At 41.7% G+C, this 26,066-nt stretch overlaps 1 protein-coding gene across 1 annotated transcript in view; it reads right to left on the bottom strand.

The window, feature by feature from the left end:
* Nucleotides 1-26,066, bottom strand: part of dhx38 (DEAH (Asp-Glu-Ala-His) box polypeptide 38) — a 144,638-nt gene that overhangs the window by 54,547 nt on the left and 64,025 nt on the right. The window contains exons 16-20 of the mRNA XM_048546464.2: nt 25,087-25,197; nt 19,273-19,389; nt 10,178-10,285; nt 7,871-7,983; nt 6,887-7,095 (exon numbers count right to left, since the gene is read on the bottom strand). Coding sequence (XP_048402421.1) covers nt 6,887-7,095; nt 7,871-7,983; nt 10,178-10,285; nt 19,273-19,389; nt 25,087-25,197 — 658 coding nt within the window. The remainder of the gene's footprint in view (nt 1-6,886; nt 7,096-7,870; nt 7,984-10,177; nt 10,286-19,272; nt 19,390-25,086; nt 25,198-26,066) is intronic.

The following is a 26,066-nucleotide window of genomic DNA, read 5'->3' as shown; positions in this document are numbered from 1 at the left end:
ATCGGCAAGATCCAATGGTAGAGAAGCAAGGCACTTAATTAAGATCGATATTTAAATGCACAGCATGCATTGCCCTGCCTATTGGTAAGGATATGTTATTGAAAATCTAAGATAGTCAAATTACGACTATGAATTATCACGCTAACTTTGTATCAAGGGAGACCTTGGTGAACTTTTCCCAGTGTATCTTCTAGTATTTGCTTGAAAAACAACATCTGTGATGGCAGAGTCCAATACTCAAAATGGCTGCTAAGCCATCACAACAATTTGACACTGCAACCAGGGTCTTCATAATGTCAATTGGTAACACCAGATCAACTCTGACATCAAAGTTGAGTACACTAATTTTACCATCCAATGTCTATTTTGAACACACATTAATGAGCCAAGGATCAGGAAATTGGTCTATGGGTGCAGTGACGAGAGATTGTGTAGATCCACAATTGCTGTTTAGTTCCTCGAATAAACAAGGAGGAAAAAATCTAATTCCAGGGCAAATCGAAACACATTGATGAATGAACAGTTGAGGATTAAAATGGGGAAGACAGTTTTGTAGCAAAATAACTGGTAGCATAAAAGCAGAGGGACATTTCCTTGCCCAGTGAGAGAAATCAGGTAAATCTGTTTCCTAGAGAACGGGAGCTGGTAGGGTGAAATGGAAGGGACCGTTTCTTAGCCCAGTAGCATAAAGCAGGGAGATCGTTTCTCAGACAGCAAGCCATCAGATTGCAAGCAGGACATCAGCCAAAGCAGACTGAAATTTCAGCTGGGGACTCAAAGATCATTCACTGTACAGTTTTTGCAGCATAGAAAGAGTTCCTTCAGCCTGTTGTGTCCATGCTGGTCATTGAACATCCATCTAATCTAATACCATATTCCAGCACATAGTCCGTAATCCTATGTGCCAAGTGGTTTCAAGTACTCATCTAAGAACTACTAAAAATGTCTTGAGGTTCCTGCCTCTAGCACATTTTCAGGCAATGAATTCCAGATACCCTAAATTCATGACAAATTAAAATTATAAAGACCGAAAGTCAAATGTATAAGGAAGACTGGGCTCTAACATTAGCTTCAGATAAGCATGGTGAGTCGTGGGATAAATAGTCCTGAGGCAAGGGTGAAAAGGCAATTGTGAAAATATGCGCATTCCATCTTAAAACTATGAGTTCAAACAGGCTGAGATTAAAGACAAAATAAACATTGCAATCGCAACTCAAGAGTCTAAAGACGAAGATCACGAGAACAGCAAGTGGCTGATAGCTTCCCTGGAAGACTGAGATGTAGACTGGGAACTTCACTCTGCTGAGAAATGGGAAAGGATTTGCTGGAGTTTACAGGATGTAAGATAGTATTGAGAGAGTTCTGGAATTAAGCCTAACTGGGAAGACAACAGATACTGCTAACTGGCAAGGTGCAAGGAGACAAGCCCTTCTTTCAGCAGACAACACTCCAACAATGGGTGCTCTAGTTTCCTCTTAGTCCAAAGATATGCAGATTAGGTGGATTGGCCATGATAAATTGCCAGTGTCCATGGATGTTTAGGCTAGGTGGATTAGCCATAGTAAATGTGGTGTTATGGTGATAGAGTGGGGTGGGAATGTGGTGGTGTCTGGATGGGATGTTCTTTGGAGGGTTGGTGCAGACTTGATGGGCCAAAAGGCCTCTGTCTACACTGTAAGGATTCTATGATTCTACAAAAACAAATTGTTCTTTCTACTCCCACCAAACCACAAGTTGGAGCAGAAAAGTGATTCTGGAGTTTGAAACACATCCTTGCTCCTTTTAGTTCAGGAAAATTTTCATTAATAAAATATATGTCACAAACGCATGGAGATTGTTTTCTGAAAGGGTGGAACAAAGCAAAAAGGCTAATTCTCTCCATTAGCTGGTTAAGATTTCGTGCCAGAGGATCAACGCTTTCAATATAAGCAGTCAGATGATTCTGAGATGCAAAATGTGCAGCTCGATTTAGCAAATCATCGAGGGTGAGAAAAGTTCTCATCTAAGATCAAGAACAAACAAAATCACAAATACTTGATTTTCATTTTTAAAGATGTATTGTTTATAATCTGTTTGAGTGTAAAATTTCTCCAGAGCTTGTGAATGAGATAGAATGGTTGTGGAGCATAAGACACTACCTGAGAAGGAGCCAACAAAGCATGTTGCTGGAATTGATTCCCAAGGCAAAGGAGGAGTGTGCATACAGAAATCAGAAACTGAGATGTTCAGGTGTCACTATCTCAGCAGCTCCCACTCCTAATTACATTGTTTGTAAGGTAAAAGGCCCTTTTATGACACAGAGTGACTTCATGAGTTATTATTATCTACTTATTTGGAAATATCAACTAAATATCAAAAGTAACAACACTGTCAACCTAAAGGTCTGGTGCAGCTATATGCTGTAAAGATAGATTATAAAAGGAAATTCTTAATGATGAGTACGGTATTTTAATTTCCAGAAACGCTACTTGGCGTGACACCATTCCTAGTAGTCTTAGCTCGAGCTTGCATGACTTACATCCATTTCTGACCACAGGAATGTCAGACGCTCTTTGTTATCAGAGGCTCTTTTGCCAATGGCCAATTCCCCATACAGCACATCTTTTGGGCTTGTATGACTTACATCCATTTCTGACGACAGGAGTGTCAGACGATCTTTGTTACCAGAGGCTCTTAATTGTTTGGCTTCAACCACACCAGGTTAACAGCAGCCAGGTATAGCAGTGATGGATAACATACTCCTGGTAACACTTTAATAGAAGAGGTGCCCACGGTGTACATCGGCAAAAGGACCATGTCTGCATACTGACAGTTCAACCACCCAAAGAAGAGAAAGGAGACCCCAAAAGGTACAAGGGATAATGTAGAACTGAATAAGATTTCACAAGGATCGATCAATTTACCCCGGTTCACGTGGAGAAAGATACTTGAAGGACAATACAGTCAACACAGAATTGTAAACTGATGCACTGATGTAAGGTGCTATAATGTGTGGTTATTAGAAGGCAACAGCATCCCAATAATTGTTGTCTCCCAAGGACATTGTAAGGAAAAAGGACCCAAAGATGATGTTACTCCAAAGACATCAAGATTGACCATCAAGTTGAACAGTGAAAGGCCAACTGCTGTTACCATCCTAAATTAATTGGTTAGGCAGAGCACACATTTAATCAGTTGATTGGTGACTAGGAGAATTGTAAAGCTCTGGAAGAACGAGCTACAAGAACCAAAAAAAAAGTGCATTTCAGTTGCACTAATTTAGTTCTAAGTTCATAGCAAACTTCAAATACAAATGATCACAACTCACAATGGACCAAAAGGCACTAAGGACTTTAACTTGCAGGCTGAGGGACAAAATGTACACTCATGGGCATAGTTCTGCAAGAAGCACAACCAAAATAAAAGATTAACTCTATGCACTGGCAGGGCACTTACTTCACTTAACACAGTTGGACATTGGGGGATAACAAAGTGTGAAGCTGGATGAACACAGCAGGCCAAGCAGCATCTCTGATGAAGGGTCTAGGCCTAGACCCTTCATCAGAGATGCTGCTTGGCCTGCTGTGTTCATCCAGCTTCACACTTGGTTATCTTGGATTCTCCAGCATCTGCAGTTCCCATTATCTCTGGACATTGCAGGATATTTGATTCAGAGCCATACCCAGACATATGCACAGGGAGGTTAGTGACCCGAATTTGATTAATCTAGAAGCAAGAACGAGGGCACTACTGGTAAATTACTCAACTCAAGGATATGGTGTGGGTATGTTCTGCCCAAATGTATTTTAAAGGTGCTAATAATATGTGTGGCATCTGTCAGTCTCGAGAGACCATGGGTCTGCGCCTGAAGTGTTTTGATTCAGCTGCTGGTGGTAGCGCAGTGTCTGTTGTGGCTATACAGGCCCACAAAGGAGTGATAGTCTCGGTTGCAGCGACTGCATATGAAGACACTCTCCTCCAGTGTTGCCGTGTCGCTTTCTTTCCGTCGAGCACGCTTTTCCTCAGCGGCAAGCCTCAGTTTCTTCTCTCCTCACTCCAGCATGAATGAACTTTTACGACGTCTTCCCATCTGTCGATGTCCAGGTCCATTGACTTCATGTCCCTTTTACAGACGTCCTTGAAACGAAGATGAGGGTGTCCTCGTGCTCTCTTGCTGATGGCCAATTCCCCGTACAGCACATCCTTCGGGATCCTCCCATCCAGCATATGATGTACATGACCCAACCAGCGGAGGCGGCGTTGTTGGAGTAGGGTGAAGAGGCTGGGTACCTGGGCACAGGTGAGGACTTCGGTGTTGGTGACTCGGTCAGTCCAGTTGATGTCCAGAATGTGTCTCAGGCTGCAAAGGTGGAAAGCATTGAGACGCCACTCTTGTCTGGAGTAGAGGTTCCAGGTCTCGCTGCTGTAAAGCAGTGTGCTGAGGACACACAACCCTGTGGACTGCAATCTTGGTGCTAGTGGTTAGCTTTTTGTTCTCCAAGACTGTCTCGGTCAGCCTGGTGAATGTGAAGGCTGCTCATCCGATCCACCTGTTGATCTCGGAGTCCACGGAGAGGCTGTCTGTGATGGTGGAGCCAAGGTATGTGAATTCATGGACTACCTCCAGCTTGTAGTTGTTGATGGTGATTTGGGGGGGGGGGGGGGGTGCTCAATGCCTTTAGCCAGCACGTTGGTCTTCTTCAGGCTAATGGTCAGGCTGAATTCCTGGCAGGCTCTTGAGGTTGTCCATGAGGCGCTGCAGTTTCTCTTCAGCGTGTGCTGCCAACACTGCGTCATCTGCAAGCAACGTGTCTCTAATGTGTACTTCACGAACCTTGGATTTTGCCCTCAGCCGCGACAGACTGAACAGCCTTCCGTCCGATCTAGTGTGGAGGTAGACACCATCAGCTGATGTTCCAAACGTGTGTTTCAGCATGACTGTGAAGAAGATGCCAAACAGGATGCCAAACAGCCCTGCTTAACACCACTGCGGATGTTGAAAGCCTCCGAAGAAGAGCCGTCAAATTGAACGACGCCTTTCATATCCGCGTGAAACGACGGGACTATTCTAGAGAGTCTCGGAGGACAGCCAATCCTGGCGAGAATTTTGAATAAGCCTTCTCTGCTCACAAGGTCGAATGCCTTCGTGAGGTCAATGAAGGCGGCGGCGGAGTGGTTGTCTTTGCTCTCGGCATTTCTCTTGTAGCTGTCAGAGGGAGAAGATCATGTCGATTGTGGAGCGTTCTGACCTGAAACCGCACTGAGTTTCGGGGTATACCCTTTCGGCGATTTTTGTAGTCTGCTCAGGTCCACGTGGGCGAAGACCTTCCCAACGATGCTCAGCAGCGAGATTCCTCTACAGTTGTTACTCAAGGATATGGTGTGGGTATGTTCTGCCCAAATGAATTGTAAAGATGCTACCATACAGATAAAAATCTACGAGACCCTAACCCAACCTTCTGATTTATGCCAGAAATCTAGGTTTGGATTGAGCACAAGGAACTGGTCAACAATTGTTGCCGAAACTCCATGAAATACAGGTGAATTAGGAGACTATATCAACATGGTCCACTATGAGGTACACCTCTGCCAGAGTACGTATATGAACTTTGCAACATTGCTAAACCCCTTCATTTACCACAAGCTGCAGGAGTAGAAGACAAAGACCACCACGTGGTGGCAGGATTTGTGCATTCATATTTTTGGTAACCATTTTGTATTTGCTTCCAGAAGCCAGTGGCTGGAGACAGAAATGGCTGACAAACAAACAAATAACAAGAAAAGGCTGGGGGTACTGTCCTTAAAAGGTACTTAGCCACAGATATCAGAAAATATCAGTTCCAGCCTATCATTAGGATATAAGATTAACTGTGAATATTTAGGGATGTGACGCTCATATATTCCAGAAGGATCTCTGGACATTCAGGTAAGTAGCCTCCTGGCTCTCAGATTTATGGCCACAGCCAACAGGAAGGGTGAACTGAGACAACTGATTAAGCATTTAATATTTAGATACATACTAATAGTCTAAGAATACACAAATGTAGCTATGAGCACCTTTTCTGAGCATGATGAGAAATGTAGCCAATATTGTAGTTAATATGGGATTTACAACACATTCTACGGGAATTCTATCAAATCTCAAGGACCTTCACAGCTTGAATTAAGTCTCAGAGTTAATGGAATAAGTAGGTTAACAGTGATTACTAATATCCCAGAGCTTATGAGAACGTGAAAGGGATGCCTGTAGAACATGCATATCTGTTTATTGATGAGGATGTGTGATGTAACTGCTGGGATAGATAATAACATGAGGACTGAAAAACACTGACTGAAATGTGAGTGAAGACTTCAATTATCATGCTGATTTCACATCAAGGAGACACCTTGGTGGACTTTTACCAAGCATACTTCTCAGCATATGCTTGTAAAATAAAGTCTTTAATTGCTGAATCCAAAACTCAGTGACTGTTTAATCAGAACAGATGTTTGCAGATTATCCCCTATTCAATACATTTGCAGTTACCTTATTTGGATCTTTGCATAGGTCCTAGCCATAGTAGTGGAACCAGTTGATCTCAAGTGTGAGGTTTTTGGCTTTCAAAACCAACTCAATATACAACACGCACTTGTTTAGGGTTCCAGCCATTTAATCCATTGTATCAGGTAAGATTTAAAAAGGTAATCAAAATTCAGTTGCAAACTAGATCAAGTGAGTTGTACCTTACAAAATAAGATTCAAAGACTGAATGTTATTTCATTGCCCCTTACCTTGTATTGTGTTGAATATTTCGGAAATAATTTCACTGACAATATTTCTTTTCCAACCATAATTCCAATATTTTATCCCCGGATTCAAAATCTTAGGTTCATTTAAGAAAACTTCCAAATATCTGCCCCCATTTACCTGTATTGTCGAGGGCACCCAGGATCCAGAGTTGGTACATAGAATTCAGCATGTTATCTTCAGGTGGCGGGTCCATAAAGTGGAATTGGAGTAGGTCTTGTACACCAAGCGATTTAAGCAGCAGTACTACGTTAGCCAAGTTTGTCCGCTGAATCTCAGGAACAGTGGTGGTCAGCATCTCATTTTTATATGCACTCTGTGTGTACAGCCTGCACAATTTAATAAAATAAATCTACTGTAGTAAGGAAAGTGATTGCACATCTCTTTAATTTATACACTAACATATTATTTTACACATAACTTTTATAATTTATAGTTGCATGAGTCAACAGTTTTTCTTGGCAAATTTAGTACTGTTCACAAAAATAAATTGATCCACATAAAATCTGGTTTGAGTACATTCAGCTTTTGGCTTATAATAATACTGAATACTTTAAGTGAATATAAAAAAATTGCTTTCTATTCCTTTAATGCTTGCAGTGCAAATTACCAATTACAAAATTATTCCACACCTTCGTAGATCAGAAGGTCAGAGAAGTCAGACTTTAGAGGGCAAACCAAGAGGCAGTAACAAACAGTTAATTTGGGGGAATGAAGTGCAAATGAAACCTTTCTGTGCAGTTTTCAATGTTCTCAAGTTTATGTCTTCATTTTGTAAAATCAAAAATCATAAGTCGTTAGTTTTAATTGTAGCTTTAATCCAATCAAAAAATACCTTAAATTCAAAGCAGCATTTGAAAAGCTTTTTGTCCTGCCTTAGCAATTTTTTTTTCAACTCTGATTTCTACCTAGAGAAGATCCGCAGATTTTGGGAACCAACCTAAGACCTCTAATCATGTACAGATGTTAATAGGCTATACAATTATAAGTGGGAATCATTCAGCATTCACGCGTGAGCACAGTTCATGAGTAGGCGTTGTACATCTTTCAAGGAAGAGATGGAAATGCACTGAACAGAAATTGTGGACAATCACTTGCTCTTACCTAAAACATTGGCCTGGACCTGTTCTCCCAGCTCGACCTGCACGTTGATTGGCGTTAGCCTGGCTAATTGGATAAATCTGAAGAGCATCCATTCCCATTCTAGGGTTAAAAACCTATTCAAAAGTTCAGAAAAGGATCAGAAACGCTGAAGCAATGTAAAATGTCCTGGCAGGCAATATGTATTTGTAACAGCAAAAAATAAATTTTTGTTTGTTTTAGTATTTCTTGTTCTAACCCATTGACATCTTAAAATTAGGATAGTGTAGATATTTTCAAATCAAATAGCTCACAGATGTTGTTACACACCTTTGGAACAAGCGGGATTTGAACTTGGATCTCCCGGTAGAGGTGGGGACACTATCGCTGCACTACCAAATCATAACAGGGTGTCCTCCTGCCTGTGATATTCTGTTTAAATTAATTGTGCAGAAGTTTAGCACAAACAAATCGCATTCATTTAAAAGTCAACTTCCTTTCTCACCATATTTCACGGCTTAGCCAAGAAAGCAATGTTATTTCTTTTTTACAAATGAATTTTCATGAGTATCTATTATCTGCATACATGTCTGGAGTACTGAATTTCTAATTTATCTCTGACCTTTACAGAAATGAGTGTTAACATAACATAAGAACGAGGAGCAGGAATAGGCCACCTGGCTCTCTCAAGCCTGCCCCGCCATTTAATAAGATCATGGCTGATCTTTTTGAGACTCAGCCCCACTTACCCACCCACTCATCATAACCCTTAATTCCTTTACTGTCCAAAAATTTATCTAGTCTTGCCTTAAAAACATTCAGCGAGGTAGCTTCAACCACTTCACTGGACAGGGAATTCCATAGATTCATCACCCTTTGGGTGAAGAAGTTCCTCCTGATCTCAGTCCTACATCTGCTTCCCTCTATTTTGAGGCCATGCCCTCTAGTCCTAGTTTCACCTGCTAGCGGAAACTACCTCCTTGCCTCCACTTTGTTTATTCCCTTTATAATCTTATTTGTTCCTGTAAGGTCTCCCCTTATTCTTCTGATTTCCAATGAGTATAAGTCTACTCAGTCTCTCCTCATAATGCAACCTTCTCAACTCTGGAACCAACCGAGTGAATCTCCTCTGCACCCCCTCCAGTGCTATTTTATCTCTTCTCAAGTAAAGAGACAAAAACTGCACACAGTACTCCAGGTGCGGCCTCACTGGGATCCTATACAGCTGCAGCTCAGCCTCCCTGTTTTCAAACTCCATCCCTCGAGCAATGGCAGATAAAATTCCATTTGCCTTTTTAATCACTCGCAATCCTACCTTTAGCGATTCATGTACAAGGACCCCAAAGTCCCTCTGCACAGTAGTGTGCTGAAATTTTTTACCATTTAAAACATAGTCCATTTTGCTGTTAATCCTACCAAAATGGGTGACCTCACACTTATCAACATTGTACTCCATCTGCCAGACCTTTCCCCACTCACCTTGACTATCTATATCCTCTCTGCAGACTTTCAGTGTCTTCCACACACTTTTGTCTACCACTCAGCTTAGTGCAAATTTTGACACACCACACTTAGTCCCCAACTCTAAATCATCTATGCAAATTGTCAACAATTGCGGTCCCAACACCGATCCCACTAGCCACTGACCACCAACCAGAAAAATACTCATTTACCCCTACTCTTTTCTTTCTACTGGTCAAACAATCCTCTATCCATGCCAATACATTACCTGTAATACCATGCAATTTTATCTTATGTAGCAGCCTTTGGTACGGCGCCTTGTCAAATGCCTTCTAGAAATCCAGATACACCACATCCACAGGTTCCCCATTGTCCACCATGCAAGTAATGTCCTCAAAGAATTCCACCAAATTAGTTAAACATGACCGACCCTTCATGAGCCCATGCTGGGTGTTCCCAATGGGACAATTTATATCCAGCTAATATTCTCCATCTAAGATTTCCTGCACATAATCTGATCACTAATTGAGCTTACAGAATCAAAACTCTTATCCTCAATTTGTGAAACAGAACAAATTCTGTATTTCATGCAGCACTCCAATAGGCATGCTCTAAGCAACACTGAATCACCAGGCACTAGGTCTTTAACCTTTATGTGATTTGCTAATTTTTAAGGGAAATCATACATCATACTTAATCAAATGTGTACCAATTATTAGAAGTTAGTAGAATTTACCCCTTGGGATAGCATTTTTCATGAATGCAATTTCATGAACAAATTATTCCTTTTCGTTGAAATATTTTTGGGTTCCTTTAAATTTAATGAAATTTAATTAGATTGCAATGTGTGTCACATCAACATGTTCTCACCTTCAGTTTGCAGTATCCTGAGTCAACAACAAACATGATCCCATCCACAGTCAGTGACGTCTCCGCAATGTTTGTAGCCACTATGCACTTTCGGATTCCATCTGGAGCCTTGACAAGAAGAAATGCATGACATAATCACAGAGGTGTTATGGCACAGAAGGCAGTCATTTGGCTCATCGCGCCTGTACCAGCACTTCAAATGAGCATCGTTACCAAATGCCAATCTCCTGTTTTCTCCCCATATGCTTGCGTATCATTTCTTCCCAAACATTCGTTCACACCATCTTGAATGCCTCAAGTGAATCTGTCTCTACCACGCTTCCGGGCAGTGCATTTCTATAATCTTCCTCAACAACAACAAAAACGAAGTTGCTGAAAAAGCTCAGCAGGTCTGGCACATCTGTGAAGGAGAAAAGAGAGTTAACATTTTGGGTCCAGTGACCCTTCCTCAGAACCCAGACCCAAAACATTAACTCTGTTTTCTCCTTCACAGACGCTGCCTGACCTGCTGAGGTTTTCCAGCAACATTTTTTTGTTCATGATTTACAGCATGTGCAGTTCTTTTGGTTTTTATTCCATAATCTTCCTACTCACTGAATGAAAACATTTTTTCCTCATATCATCTTTGCTTCTATTGCAAGTCACTTTAAATTGATGCCCTCTCATTCTTGATTGTTTCACAAACAGGAACAGTATCTCCCCACTTACTCTATCCAGCGTGCTTATGATTTTGAAAATCTCAATCAGGTAACCTCTTACCCTAGTTAGTTTCAACTTCTTCAATCTATCCACATAACTAGTTGCATATCCCCTTTGCATCCTTGTAAATCACTTCTGCACTCTTTCTGTATTCACACCCATCCTGTAATGTGGTAACTGGAACATAATACTTCAGAGTCTTACACAAGTTTGAAAATAGCTCCTTGCTGTTGTACTCTTTGACTCTATATCAATATCAATACAGCTAAGGATACTGTATTTCTTTAAAAAATACATGGAATATGGGCAGCACTAGGTACACCAGCATTTGTCGAGTCTTTCTTACACAGCAGGGAAACAGACCCTTCAGTCCAACTTGTCCATCCCAACTAAGTTTCGCAAACTAAGCTAGTCCCAGTTGCCTGTGGTAGCCCCATATCCCTCTCATCCTTGTTTCAGAGACAGTAGGAACTGCAGATGCTAGAGAATCTGAGACGACAGGGTGTCGAGCTGGATGAACACAGCAGACCAAGCAGCAGAGGAGCAGACGTTTTGGGCCTAGACCCTTCTTCAGAAATGGGGGGAGGGGAAGGGGGTTCTGAAATAAATAGGGAGAGGGGGGGAGACGGACAGAAGATGGACAAAAGAGAGGATGGATGGCGAAGAGACAGACAGGTCAAAGAGGTGGGGATGGAGCCAGTAAAGGTGAGTGTAGGTGGAGAGTTAAGGAGGAGAGACGTCAGTCCAGTGAGGGGAAACAGGTGAAGCGGGCAGGACGAAGCTAGTAGGTAGGAGATGGGGTGGGGCTTGAGGTGGGAGGAGGGGACAGGTGGGAGAAGGGACAGGTGGGAGAAGGGACAGGTGGGAGAAGGGACAGGTGGGAGAAGGGACAGGTGGGAGAAGGGACAAGTGGGAGAAGGGACAAGTGGGAGAAGGGACAAGTGGGAGAAGGGACAAGTGGGAGAAGGGACAAGTGGGAGAAGGGACAAGTGGGAGAAGGGACAAGTGGGAGAAGGGACAAGTGGGAGAAGGGACAAGTGGGAGAAGGGACAAGTGGGAGAAGGGACAAGTGGGAGAAGGGACAAGTGGGAGAAGGGACAAGTGGGAGAAGGGACAGGTTAGGGAGGCAGGACAGGACGCGAACCATTTCAACTCCCCCTCCCAGTCCGCAGACGACATGTCCATGCTGGGCCTCCTGCAGTGCCACAACGGTGCCACCCGAAGGTTGCAGGTACAGCAACTCACATTTCACTTGGGAACCCTGCAGCCCAATGGTATCAATGTGGATTTCACAAGTTTCAAAATCTCTCCTCCCCCTACCACATCCCAAAACCAGCCTAGCTTGTCCCCGCCTCCCTAACCTGTCCTTCCTCCCACCTCAAGCCCCACCCCCATCTCCTCCCTACTAGCCTCATCCCGCCTCCTTCATCTGTCCGTCCTCCCTGGACTGACCTAACTCCCCACCTATGCTCACCTTTACTGGCTCCATCCCTGCCTCTTTGACATGTCTGTCTCCTCTCCACCTATCTTCTCCTTTATCCATCTTCTATCGGCCTTCCCCTCTCTCCCTATTTGTTTCAGAACCACTCAGGTTCCTTTTAAAGTCTTTCTCCTCTCACCTTAAAAATACACCCCCTAGTTTCGAGCTCACCCACCCTAGGGAAAAGACCTTTGCTACTCACCATATCTACACCCGTCATGATTTTATACATCTTTATAAGGTAACCCCTCAACATCCTACACTCCAATGAAAAATGTCCAAGTCTATCCAGCCTCTCCTTATAAGTCAAATCTTCCAGTCAATGCAACATCCTGGTAAATCCTTTTTGGACCCTGTCCAATTTAATAATGTCCTTCCTATCACACAGCTACCAGAATTTTACTCCAAAGAACAGTACTCCAAAAGTGGCCTCACCAATGTCCCGTACAACCTCAACATGACATCCCAACTCTTATACTCAGTGGCCTGAGAAATGAAGCCAAATATGCAAAACACCTTAACCACCCTGTCTCTACCTGTGATGCAACCTTCAAAGAACTATGTACCTAAACCCTTAGGTCTCTCTATTCAACAACACTCGCCAGGGCCTTACCATTAACTGTAAAAGTCCTGCTTTTGTTTCTTTTACCAAAATGCAATACCTCACATTTATCCAAATTAAACTCCATCTGCGGCTCCTCAAGCCATTGGCCCAATTGATCAAGATCCCTTTGTAATCTTCGATAATCTTCTTCACTGTCAACTATATTCTGGATGGAAGTGGTGGTGAATTTGGAAGGTGCAGTCTAAGGGTCTTTAAATTTCTGCAGTACATCTTGTAGATGGTATACACTGATGTGAATAAGCATTGGTACTGACAAGCTGTGTTGCTGAAGCTGTACTCATCCAGGCAAGTGGGGAGTATTCCATCACACTCTTGACTTTGTCTTATAAATGATGGACAGTCTTTGGGAAGTCAGGAGGTTGAATGTTTGTAGCCTCTGATCTGTTCTTATAGCTGTTGAATTTTTTACATGACAAGTCCAGTTGAGTTTCTGGTCAATTATTATCCAGTGGATGCTGGTAGTGGGGGGGATTCCCTATTTAATAATAAGTGTAGCTTGGCATCTTTCAGCAATTTGAAAATATTCCTGGTTGTTTAGGGGTGGACTGTCCCTTTAAAAGGCCAGGTGCCCCATTCAGTCACGAGATCAATCACCTATCCCTCATTGCCCTCAAGGTGGTAGTCATGAACTACCTTCCGGAACTGCTGCTGTACATGTGCTGTGGACAGATCCACAATGCCATCAGGGAGGAAGTTACAGAATTTTAACCCAGTGAAAAAAGTGATATATTTCCAAGTAAGGATAGCAAGGGGCTTGGAGGGGATTATATGCTATTCTTGTTCTTCTAGATGGATGTGGTCGGGGTTAAGTACATGCTGTCCAAGGAGACTTGCTGAATTTCTGCAGTAAATCATGTAGATGGAACATGCTGCTGCTATTGAGCGCTGGTGGAGGAATTGAATGTTTGTGGATATGGTGCCAATCAAGTGGTATGTCTTTTCCTGGAGAGTGTCAATCTTCTCCGGTGTTGTTGGCGCTGCATTCATTCTGGAATGTGGGGAACAGTCTAGCACACTGCTGACTTGTGCCTTGTGGAGGGTGGGCAGGCTTTGAGGGAGTCATGAGGTGAGTTACTCATTGTAGGATTCCTACCCTCTGACCTGCACTTGTAATCAGTGTATTTGTATGGCTAGTCCACATTACTTACTTACTTCATGCATGACTTAATTTGACATTCAGTCATAGAGTCATACAGAACAGAAACAGACCCTTTGGTCCAGCCAGTCCATGTTGAACGTAGTCCCAAATTAAACTAGTCCCAAATGCCTGTTCATGGCCCATAACCCTCCAAACTTTTCCTGTTCATGTACTTATCAAAATGTCTTTTAAATGCTGTAATAGTGGCCACATCCATCACTTCCTCACAAAGTTCATTCCACACATAAACCACCGCTGTGTAAAAAAATTGCCCGTGTTTTTTAAATCTCTCCCCTCTCACCTTAAAAATGTGCCCCCTAGACTTGAAATTCCCCCATCCCAGGGTACCCAGATCCCTCATTATTTTATAAACTTCTGAACTTTATGAACTTCAATCAGGTTACCTCTGAACCTCCGACGCTCCAGTGAACAAAGTCCCAGCCTATGCAGGCTTTCTTTATAACTCAAACCTTCCATAGCCAGCAACATCCTAGTGAATCTCTCTTGAACCCTCCCAAACTTAATAATATCCTTCTTATAATTGGGCAACTAGAATCAGAAATAGTATTTCAGAAGTGGATTCACAAATGTCCTGTACAACTTCAACATGACTTCCCAACTCCTACACACTAAAGGACTGAGCAATGAAGGTGAGCACTCTAAATGCCCTTTTAATCACTCAGTATGTATGTGACACAAACTTCAAAGAACTATGTATTTGAATTTAGAAGAGTGGGGTAAAGTCAGAGGTCGACAGCACAGAAAAAGACCCTTTAATCCCATCAAGTCTGCGCCAGTCAAAAACCACATAACTACAATTTCTAGCACTGGCCCCATGAGCCTTTAATGCTTTGGCACTGGAAGTGACATCTAAATACTGCCTTTCCCTTTTTATACTGTGCTTTATTTTCCTCCTACTAAAATGCATCACTTCACACATCTCTGCAATAAACCTTCCTCCAGATATTATTCCTCTTAGTTCTCAATTTTACTTCCTACCTTACATAAGCACACACTTTGTTCTTTATTTTGATTCTCATCTCCTTTGTCATCTAAGCAGCTCTGGATTTGTTGTACTACCTTTCCCTCTAAGGGACTGTACTACAACTGTACCCAAACTACCTGGTCTTTGAAGGTAGCCTAAGTTGAGTTTTTCCTGCCCACCTCCCATTTCAGTCAAATCTGCCCAGCTCCATTCCTGCCCCACTGAAGTCTGCACTAAGTCAATCTTTTTTCTCACTCCGGATTGTTGCATATCATTCTTCACCATCATCCAGAGCTTAATGATACAACAATCACTGTCTCCCAAATGTTCCCTACTGTCACTTGACTCACTTGGCTCACCTGATTTCCAAGAACCAAATCCAACTATGTATCCTTTTTTGTTGGACTGAACACATACTGTGTAGGAAGCTCTCCTGCATGTAATCCAGGAGCACTCGGCCCTCATTAGCTCCTACACTATGAGTATCCCAGTCTATAACTGGGTAATTGAAATCTCACATCATAACTACTGTAAAATTCTGGCATCTCCCTTGTATTTTCCTGCAGATTTGTTCCTCTACATCCTTTCCATTTATTAGGGAGGCTCTATAGAGTATACCATTGCAATGTAATTGTACCCTTTTGTTGCTTAGCTCAAGCTAAATTGATTGTATCCCGAGATCCTCTGAGACATCCTCTTTCCCCAGCACTGCTATTACTCCTTAAACAATACTACCACCCCTCCTTCTTTCCTTCCTTTTACTGAACACCTGGTACCCAGGAATACTCAACTCTCAGTCTTGCTGTTCCTTGAGCCAGTTCTCTGTTATTGCCATATCATACTTCTACATGGCAAGCTGTGTCTATAATTCCGAATGCTATTTTCTATACTCCATGCTTTCACATTCTCAGTAATTCTGGTTTGGACTTTATTTCTTTTTCCCCTTCTGTAACTTCACCTGTTAACTTTCTATTGGTTATGCTAGTGCTAGTTGCATCTCCACATATTTTATGAACTACAATGTTCTTTTTACCATTTTCTCTTGGTTCCCATACACCTGGAAAGTAAGTACTGTTGGGAGGGCCATAAACTAACTGCAAGGAACTCAGTCCCACCTCCGTTCAGATGTAACCACTGCTTTGTACAGGTGCTATCATCCCCAGAGTCAGTCCTAGTGTACCAGGAATCTGAAGCCCTCTCTCCTGCTCCAGATTTCCAGCCATGCATTTATCTGCTTGATCTCCCTATTTCTGTACTCTCTTACATATAGTTCTACATTTGAGATCCTGCTTACCAGCTTTCTACATTGCTCCCTGAATTCTGATTGCAGGACTACTCCCCCTTGCTACCTCAGTCATTGCCATCAACATGGACCATGATCTAAGGCTGTTCACCCTCTCCTACAAAAAATGTCCTGCAGTCACTCTCTGACAACTTTGACCACAGCACTGGGGGATAACGTACCATTCTGGAATCATGCTGACAACCACAAAAATGCCTGTCAGCTCCTCTAACGAATTAATCTCCTATCACAGTCACTCCTCCTTTCTTCTTCATCTCCACTTTACAACTGACTGCACTCCTTTGAGGAATCAGCACCCTCATCAGCTTCCAAAATGGGAAAAAAAAATCTGTCAGCAGACCTCCAGGGGACTCCTGCAGAATCTACCCATTTCTTTAGGACTCATTCCCTTCCTTTTTCTCGAGTCGCAGTGTGACGACCTCTATGAATGCATCATGTTGTCTCCAGTTGCCAGTCAAGCTTTGCAACTTGGAGTTTAGGTTTCATAATAAAACTAGGCAGGCATCGTTACCCTCTCAACAGATTCCAGCTCACAGGTGTGATGCACTGAGCTGTCCATGCATATCTTCCTTCCAACAGGTACTAACAACTCACACATAATATTTAATTATTAACTATTAAATCTACAGCCACTGTTAGAATAATAAAATCATAGAACCCCGACAATGCAGATACAGACTGTTTGGCCCATCAAGTCTACAGACTGTTCATAGAGCATCTCACCCAGACTGTTCCCCTCTCCATATCCATGTAAAGCTGTAGCTAATCCACCTAGCCTACGCAACCGTGGACACCACGGAACAATTTAGTATGGCCAATTCACACGACCTGCACATCCATGGATTGTGAGAGGAAACCAGAGCACCCTGGCAGAAACCCATGCAGACACTGGGAGATGTGCAAACTCCATACAGTCATCCAAGGCTGGAACAAACCCAGGTCCTAGTGCTGTGTGGCAGTAGTGCTAAACACTGAGCCACTGTGCTCCCTATTAACTGTTCTGTGAACTGAACTCGAACTATAGAAATGAAGCAGCACAGATGGGGGCATTTGGCCCATCTTGCTTATGTTGACCCAAAGATACCAAGATGCTCTTCCCAATCATAATAAGGAACGTGAAGGCCTAGTAGTATTATCACTGGACTGTTATGCACAGATCCAGATAATGTTCTGGGGACCCGGGTTCGAATTCCACAACGGCATTTGGAATTTGAATTCAATAAATATCTGGAATTAAGAATGTAATGTTGACTGTGAATCCATTTTCGATTGTTGGGAAAACGCATCTGGTTCACTAATGGCCTTTAACGAAGGAAACTGCCATCGTTACCTAGTCTGGACTACATGTGACCACAGATCCACAGCAATATGGTTGACTCTGAACCGCTTTCTGGGCAATTAGGCACAGGCAATAAATGCTGCCCAGCCAGTGACACCCCTCATCCTGTGAATGAATAAATGAATTTAAAATATGGATCTTCCTGCATACGGCCGGTAGTCCTGCAGCTTACAGCACTTAGGTGCAGATCCAGATACTTTTAAAAAGATTTTAGGGTCTTTGCCTCCGCCACCAACTCAGGCAGCAAATTCCTGACACCCACCACCAAAATACTATTTTCCTCATGTCCCCTCCAATCCTTCTGCCACCTAGCCTGACTCTATGACCCTTTAGTTTTTCAGCTCTGCCAACAGAAACAGGTTTCTCCTGTCTACTCTACCTCTACCTTTCACAATTTTGCATACCATAATCATGTAGACCTTCAGCCTTCTCTGTTTCAAGAAAAACAATCCCAATCTCTCCTCAAAGCTACAATTCTCTATCCCGACAACATTCTAGTAAATCTTCTCTGTACTCTCTCCACAGCAATTATGTCCTACCCATAATTTGGTGGCCAGAACTGCACACAATACTCCAGTTGCAGCCTCAGTGTCTTATACAGTTTCATCATTACAACCCTACTTTTATATTCTGTACCTCTGCCAATGAAAGACAGCATTCCGTACACCTTCTCTCCAACCTGCGTAATTATCCCCCTTCTTCCACAGTTGTCCTTATTTCTAAATTGAGCTATACAAAAATTAAAATAAAAACTTCCTTTTCATCTTAAAGATTAAAACATTCAGAAAAACTAGCAATCCAGTGCCTTGTGGATTACAGCAATCAAGAAGGCAGTTAACATTCTCACGGGCAAATAAAGATGGGTAATAAATGCTGGCTTAGCCAGCCATTCCCACATCACGTTTACACAAAGGTCAGTTGTGTTATTTTAATTATCTCCATTATCCGAAACTTAAATTGAGGAAATTGAGCAGTGTTCCCTTATTGTCAGCTTCCTGGTGTGATGAAGCTTTCTTTTCAGATTTCGGGTCGTATTGAATTTATTTTCGTTGCAAGTGTAGTGACTTAGACAAACTTCAAAATTCATACTTTTGGGGGCAAGAGAAGGGTAAAAATTATTTTCCAATTCAACAATAAAATGCATCTCAATGTTACTCTGACTGTCAAGAAAATATAATCAAGATTTTAAGTTTTCTCTGATGTGTGTGGAATTTTAAAAAAATTATTAAAGAACAGTTGACCTCTTTTTAAGCATAATAATGTTAAGACAAAATTCATTGGGCACATTTTTAAATTTTGGTATCATAATATAAATGTGAAACTATTAGCTATCAGTTTAACTGCAAGCAGAAATAATAGCAAACTACAATCTGCAAAAAATACTTGGAAGACAACAGAATTAAAAAAGACAGTGAGCATTATTTGTTCTCTAGTTTCCTCTCAAGGGGTGTCAATTATGGCTTCAAGAGTTTAGAGTTTGCATGATGCAAAATAACGCACGTTGGGAATGAAACACTTAGGTATACCTTTTGAAAAATCTTGGCTTGGAGGTCAGAGGGTAGCTGGGAATATATTGGTAACACAGCAAGTTGTGGAGCATTTTCCAACTCTTCTAGTCGTTCTACTATCTGATCGCAAGTTACCTAGATGGCAAGGGCACATTTTAATTATAACAAAATATTAATTCTGAACATGAACAAAATAATCCTCAAATTCATTATTCCAACGTCAACAATTTAATCCATTGTAAATTCGCATCTTAATTGCTCAAATAATTGCAAATAGACTTTCTGGAAGGAAGTTACAAAAATCCAATTTAACAAGCATGAAATTTTACGTTCACCTCAGTTTACCATTTAAGAAATGATAAGTGTACTTTGCTGTTTGTATTGCTCGATGACCACAGCAAACTAAGCTTTGGGCATGCATAATTGGATCCATGCAGAGTTCCAATCTCAAACAGTAACTTATTTAAAAAAAACAGCATTGGCTGTTCACTAAAGTGAAATACTGACTAAAACGAGATTAAAATAGAATCCATTATTCTCAATCAGAAAATAATTTCCCACATGTTGCATAGGCCTACATTGGCTGCTACTATGACAACTCTACACAGGGATTCCTTAACCTTTTTCCTCTGCAGTGAATTTATGCAGTGTAAAGCTGTTAGTAGTTTGCCCAGTTGACGTTCGGTTAACTCAGTTCACTGGACAACCAGTTTGAGATGTACAATAATGCCAACTGCGTGGCTTCAATTTCTGCACTGGACACCGTTCTCATGAATGACTCTCCTTTTCAACCTCTGCCCCTCACCTGAGGTATGGTGACCTTCAGGTTAAGTCATCTCTCACTAAAGAGAGAGCAGCCTTATGGTCCGGTCGGATTAGGGAAACTTCACTTTTTACTTGGTTTTTCTTGTCATGTATATACCAGATATTGTTCCAAAACCAAGTTCTTCTACTCTCCTAGTGAAGAAATACCATATCTGCAGTGAAATTCTCAAACGCAAGCACTGCTTTTCTTAACACAATTTACAATACACTCCCATTCAACTCGTCTTTAATAAATGAGAAAGATATGGAATGAATTAACACTATTGTAAAATTATCTTCGGCCTTGCAAAATCCATCCACGAAATCATCCCCTCCCTATCTCTGGAACATAGGAAGATCTGTGTACTCCTCCAAAGTTTAGCATTTTTCTTCAATCTCAATTTCATTGCTCCATCCAATCTGTTATTAAGGTACAGCTGAGCACTGGGACAGAAGAGCTAATCAGAATGAGCCACTACGGTATTGTTAAAAAGTACATCACATCGAAGAAACCCAGACAAAGTTTGAGAAGACACCTAAAGTAGCAGATAAGGAAATATTTGCCTGGGTTTGCAGAGGTATTTGACAAGTTTCCAAAGAAGTGGCTGTTAACAAGAGTACGTGAAACTGGAGGCAACCTGTGTGTTTGGGCAGCAATTTAGATTGAAGGTGGGAGACAAAGAGTAAAATTAATGTATTTGCACCTCAAAGTGTCAGAATGAAATTACTGGTCTCCTTCATCGCTCTATACCAGGGTGCCTCTGTATTTATAAATGACACGATAAAGGAATGCAGCTCAATACATTTCTAAGGATTCTTATAAAGGTTAGAATCAGTGCATCCACTTTCTCAGCACCTGCTTCATTTACCTTGGATGCATCCGATCAGTTTCGGGAATCTTAATCAGTCCTTAGCCCCATTTGTTTCTCTAGTATTTTTTCCCCTAATGATAGTTAATTTATTCATTTCCTCTCCCCTTTATTGCCCCTTCAATGTTTAGTACTTTTGGAATTCTAAAAGCATCTTCTACCATGTAAACTGGTGAAAAGTATTTATTCAACTGCTCCAACATTCCTGGAATCCCATTATTTTTCCATGCCTCATCAATCACTTATCCTCTATCTAGATTCCTTCTTTCTAATAGTATATCTTTGTTGTGAGCCAGGAATTACATTCTTAAACATCTGCCATTGTGCCTCAACTGTTTCTGATTCTAAACTCTTTTTCCAGTCCACTCCAGCCAGCTCCGCTTTCACTCTTTTGTTTCCAACCCAACCTTCACCCTCTCGAACTGAATGCTAAATTCTACCATATGGTTGTCATTATTTTGCAGGGGATCTTTTACTCTGACATTATTTAATAAAACTGCCTCATTACAATCGCCAGATCCAAAATATGCTGGTTGAATCAACAACACATTGTCTGGAAAACTAACCCGATTACACTCTAATGAATTCTTCCTTCTGGCTACCCTGGCCAACCTGATTTTTCCAAGCCTACGTGAAAATTAAAATTCTGCCTATTCTTTTTATACGCCTTCCTCATCTCCTGATTTATTCACAGTCCGTTCACATAGCTGCTGTTCGAGGGCTTATAGACCACTCCTGCCAGTATCTTACTTGTTATTTTGAACCTCCGCCCGAATGGATTCTACATCTTCCAATCGAAGATCATTTCGTGCTAATGTACTAATTCCATTCTGTACTAATAGTTACCCCACCAAGCTTTCCTTCCTGCTTATTCTTTTGAGAACTCACAAGCCCCTGAACATTTAAGTTCCATATTTTATTTCCTTGGAACGTCTCTGTAATGGCTATGAGATCATACCCTTTATCCCCGCTTTGTGCTTCGTGATAACATATGGAATGAATCGAGTTGGCTGAAGACTGATATCTGTAATGCTGGGGGTCTCTGAAGGATGCTGAGACGGACGATCCATTGGCACTACTGGGTGACAATGGGTTTGCAGAGGCATCTTTTGCAACGATGTGCTCAGCTTTCCCATGACTGAGGATGAGAATGGTTATGCAGCCTGTTTACCAGTGAGTTAATGAATTATCCAATATTGTTCATAGCTGGATGTCTTGGAATCACTAAGTGCAAAAGACGCCCTTTGGCCCATCAAAGCTGCACAAGTAACACCTACCGCTAAAGGCACACTCATCCCAATTGCCTGCACTTGTCTCATATCCTCGAACATTATCAAATTTCAAATGCTCATTCAAATTTTTAAGGTTTTCAGGGTTCCTGCCTCAGTGCATTCTACATACCTACCACCTTCTGAGTAAAAACAGTTTTTCTCAAATTCCCTCTGAATCTCCTGCCATTTACCCTAAAACTATCTCCACCTCATGAGTGACCTGTAAACCAAAGAGAACAGCTGCTCCCTACTCACCTTACCTATACCCCTCTATCTTGTACACATGTCCTCCCTCAGCCATCTCTGCTCTTAAAACAATTCAAGCCTATCTAGTCTCTTCTTATAGCTTAGTTGCTCCGTCCCCAACAACAACCTGGTAAATCTCCTCTAGTAATATTACATCGTTCCTGTACTGCAGTGACCAGATCTGCGCACAGTACTCCAAGTGTGTGATTTAACTAATGCTCTGTGCAACTCCAACACTACCTCCTTGTTCTTCGAGCAGGACTGCAGAATTTAGATCTGATCCAGTGGATCCACTGGTTGTCAAATTGCTTAACCCTGTCTATCACTTGCTGCTAATGCTGTTTGGTATATACCTTACCCTATTTTGTAGTTTCATCACGTTGACACTTCATTTTTAGACATATCTACTGTTGCTCCTGGCATGCCCTCTCTTGATAAAACATTGGTTGATATCCTGGCTTGTTGGTAATGGTCGAGTGGAGGATATGCAAGGTCATGAAGGTGCAGATTTTGTTACAGTGTAATTCGGCTGCTGTTGGCCCACAGCACCTCATGGACATTTAGGTTCAGTTGCTAGGTCTGCTTGACATCAATCCTATTTAGCATAGAGATCTGCCATGCAACAAAAAATTGAGTGTATCCTCAATGTGAAGATGGATCTTTGTCTCTAGAAGGACTGTGCTGTGGTCAACCTTACTGATACTGTCATGGATCGATGCATCTGCAGCAGGCAGATTAGTGAGAATGCGATTCAAGTACACTTTTCCCTCGTTGTTTGCTGTAGACCCAATCTAACAGCTTTGTCAATTTTGGATTTAACCAGCTTGGCCAGTAGGGGACGTTGCTGAACCACTCTTGGTGATAGATATTGAGGTCATCTACCCAGAGTATATTCTGGATCCTTGGCACCCTCCGTGTTTCTTCCAGGTGGTGTTCAACATGGAGAAGTGCTGATTCATCAGTCAAAAGATGGCAGTGGGAGATAAACAGCAGGAACTATTCTTGTCCACATCTGACCTGCTGCCATGTGATGACACAGGGTCCAGTATCAATGATCAGGACTCCCAGGGCAACTTCTTGACAGTAATAACACTGTGCCATTCACTCTGCTAGGTGTGTCCTGCTGCTGAGACGGGGCTTACCCAGAAATGGTGGTGAAGCTAGCCACTTCTGAGGACAGTTGAGGGCCAATCACATTGCTCAGAGTCTGGAGTCACATGCAGACTAGATCAGTTCAGGATAAATGGTTTCCTTTCCTAAAAACCTAGCAATAACAGTTGCGTAGATGGCCAAATGTCTAACACCTGTGTGAATTGAGAATTACAAGCTGCAAGTGGCCAACACTCATGGCTAAAACATAAACTCATGACTAGCTTCTTTTGTTAAATTTTCATTCTGCTCATGGAGTTCTTCTTTTGCAGCCTGTCAAGATCAAGGATAACTTGCTTCCAAACAGATTCACTGGGTTCTGAAATGGTTCTCAAATCCAAACAGCATGTGCAGCTCCTATAGCATGCAGGGCAGGTGGTGATTAAAGTGTTGGGTAGTTGACTTGTATGAAGATCTACAGATTACATTTAATGCCTCAAATTTGTTTTGCAATGTTCCAAACAAAATTTCATGATGCAATCAGTGTATTCCAAAACAAACCTTCTCCATTTTAGGTGGGGATATCAGCCTGATGAGAGGTGAGAAGGACTGTTGGCAATTGGGTGTACCATGTGTTGGAATGAAAGGAAGAGTTTTTTTTTGGGGGGGTGGAAGTGGGTCAGCTCAGGAATTTTTTTTGGAGTGGGGTATTTGCTAGTAAGCAGTGGGGCGGAGAGGTGGCAGGTAAGCACTGGACAGAATGGCAGGAAATAATGAAAGTTGGGCAAGCTCATAAATGAAGGGGTGAGGTTGGGCAGACTTGCAGTGAGGGGACAGTGGATGAGTAACAAACAGTACTATTTCAGACAGCTGGTGGTGCTGTTCCAAAATAGCACCAATTAATTAATGCATAATGGTAAGCCATCAAAGCAAAAAGCTCATGCTAAGTGTGTTGTTATGCCTGAGAACATGCATGGATTTCACCCCTCGGGAGTATAACTGTGCACAAGTCAATCCTCTTTTTGCCGAAGAGAATTTGTCTCAAAGACTTTTACTTGTGCATATACAGTACCTTCATCAACAAGGCAAACATGTTGATTTGCTTATATTCAATTAGAAATTAAGTCAGGCTTCTAAAACATTAATCCAAATTGGCCTTACAGTAAGCAGCTTTCCAGAATAGTTTCAGTGAAAGTCTTTGCTATGTACTGTCAGAAGCAATTTAAGAAAAGTAATAGGGTATGACAATTGCCTTTTTAACAAAGGACTTATTTTCATTTGGTCATTTATTTCGTTTATTGAAAAGGAAAATTTCTCCACTGACTGGCAAATAACTATGACAATAAGTCAGCATGTAATCCAGTCAACTTGACATCTAGTGAATGTTATTCTGCCCAGACTATCTTTCCAGTTGTTTCTTCCAATTGATCCTGAAAGGCACTTACCATGATTAAAACAAAGCCCTTTTTGGTATCGCTCAGCACTTTAGGTTTACAAAAGTATGATGATGAAAAGAGTACACTATTTTTAAACTTTGACAATTCCGTACTCACCTCAATGTCTTCCTGCCCCGGCATAAATATTAAGATATCACCCGGAATAGTTGATAAATGAATTTGTAGAGCCTGCTTAACTCCTCCCTCCACATAATCTTCTGTGGGAGTCTAAAAATTAACAAAAGCACTCTATAAGCAACACTTACAGAGAAAACTATCTTTAAGGGAATAACAGAGAGTCTGGTAATATATGAATGATAATAAAGTTGAAATCTATAACTCAGTTGTATTAATGGTCGTTAGTAATGCCATAAATGTTTATTTCTAAAACGTTAATCCAAATTGGCCTTACAGTATCAGAGATAATGGGAACTGCAGATGCTGGAGAATTCCAAGATAATAAAATGTGAGGCTGGATGAACACAGCAGGCCAAGCAGCATCTCAGGAGCACAAAAGCTGACGTTTCGGGCCTAGACCCTTCATCAGAGACTCTGATGAAGGGTCTAGGCCCGAAACGTCAGCTTTTGTGCTCCTGAGATGCTGCTTGGCCTGCTGTGTTCATCCAGCCTCACATTTTATTATCTTGGCCTTACAGTAAGCAGCTTTCCAGAATAGTTTCAGTGAAAGAAACTTAAAAAATATGGGAAAGGAAACATTGCTTAATTTACAGACAGCATGATCACAAAATGAATAAGCTGGATCGTCGCTTGCAGTTAACTACGTGATAACCTGTGCAATGACATATTGTAAACATCCTTTTAAAATTAGAAAATGTAACTATCATTAAGATGTTTGGTCCAACTATTTGAAGTCAGTCAGAATTCAATGGCTTTTCATTCGCCAAGTCAGAAGTGACTTGAAATGACTGACTTTCAGTCATTTTTGAGAAAAGGAATCACCCAGATTATACAGATCGCGGAACAAATATATTGTCATGTTAACAGGCCATTTGCTATGGTGAGAGTGTTTGTCTACAAATTAAATCTAGCTTTTCTTTTGCAAAAATGTTTGAAGAAAATTGCAAATAGGCAAAAGT

Source organism: Stegostoma tigrinum, chromosome 16, assembly GCF_030684315.1.
Source record: "Stegostoma tigrinum isolate sSteTig4 chromosome 16, sSteTig4.hap1, whole genome shotgun sequence".
Classification (NCBI taxonomy): domain Eukaryota; kingdom Metazoa; phylum Chordata; class Chondrichthyes; order Orectolobiformes; family Stegostomatidae; genus Stegostoma; species Stegostoma tigrinum.
This window is presented reverse-complemented; position numbering and strand designations above follow the sequence as displayed.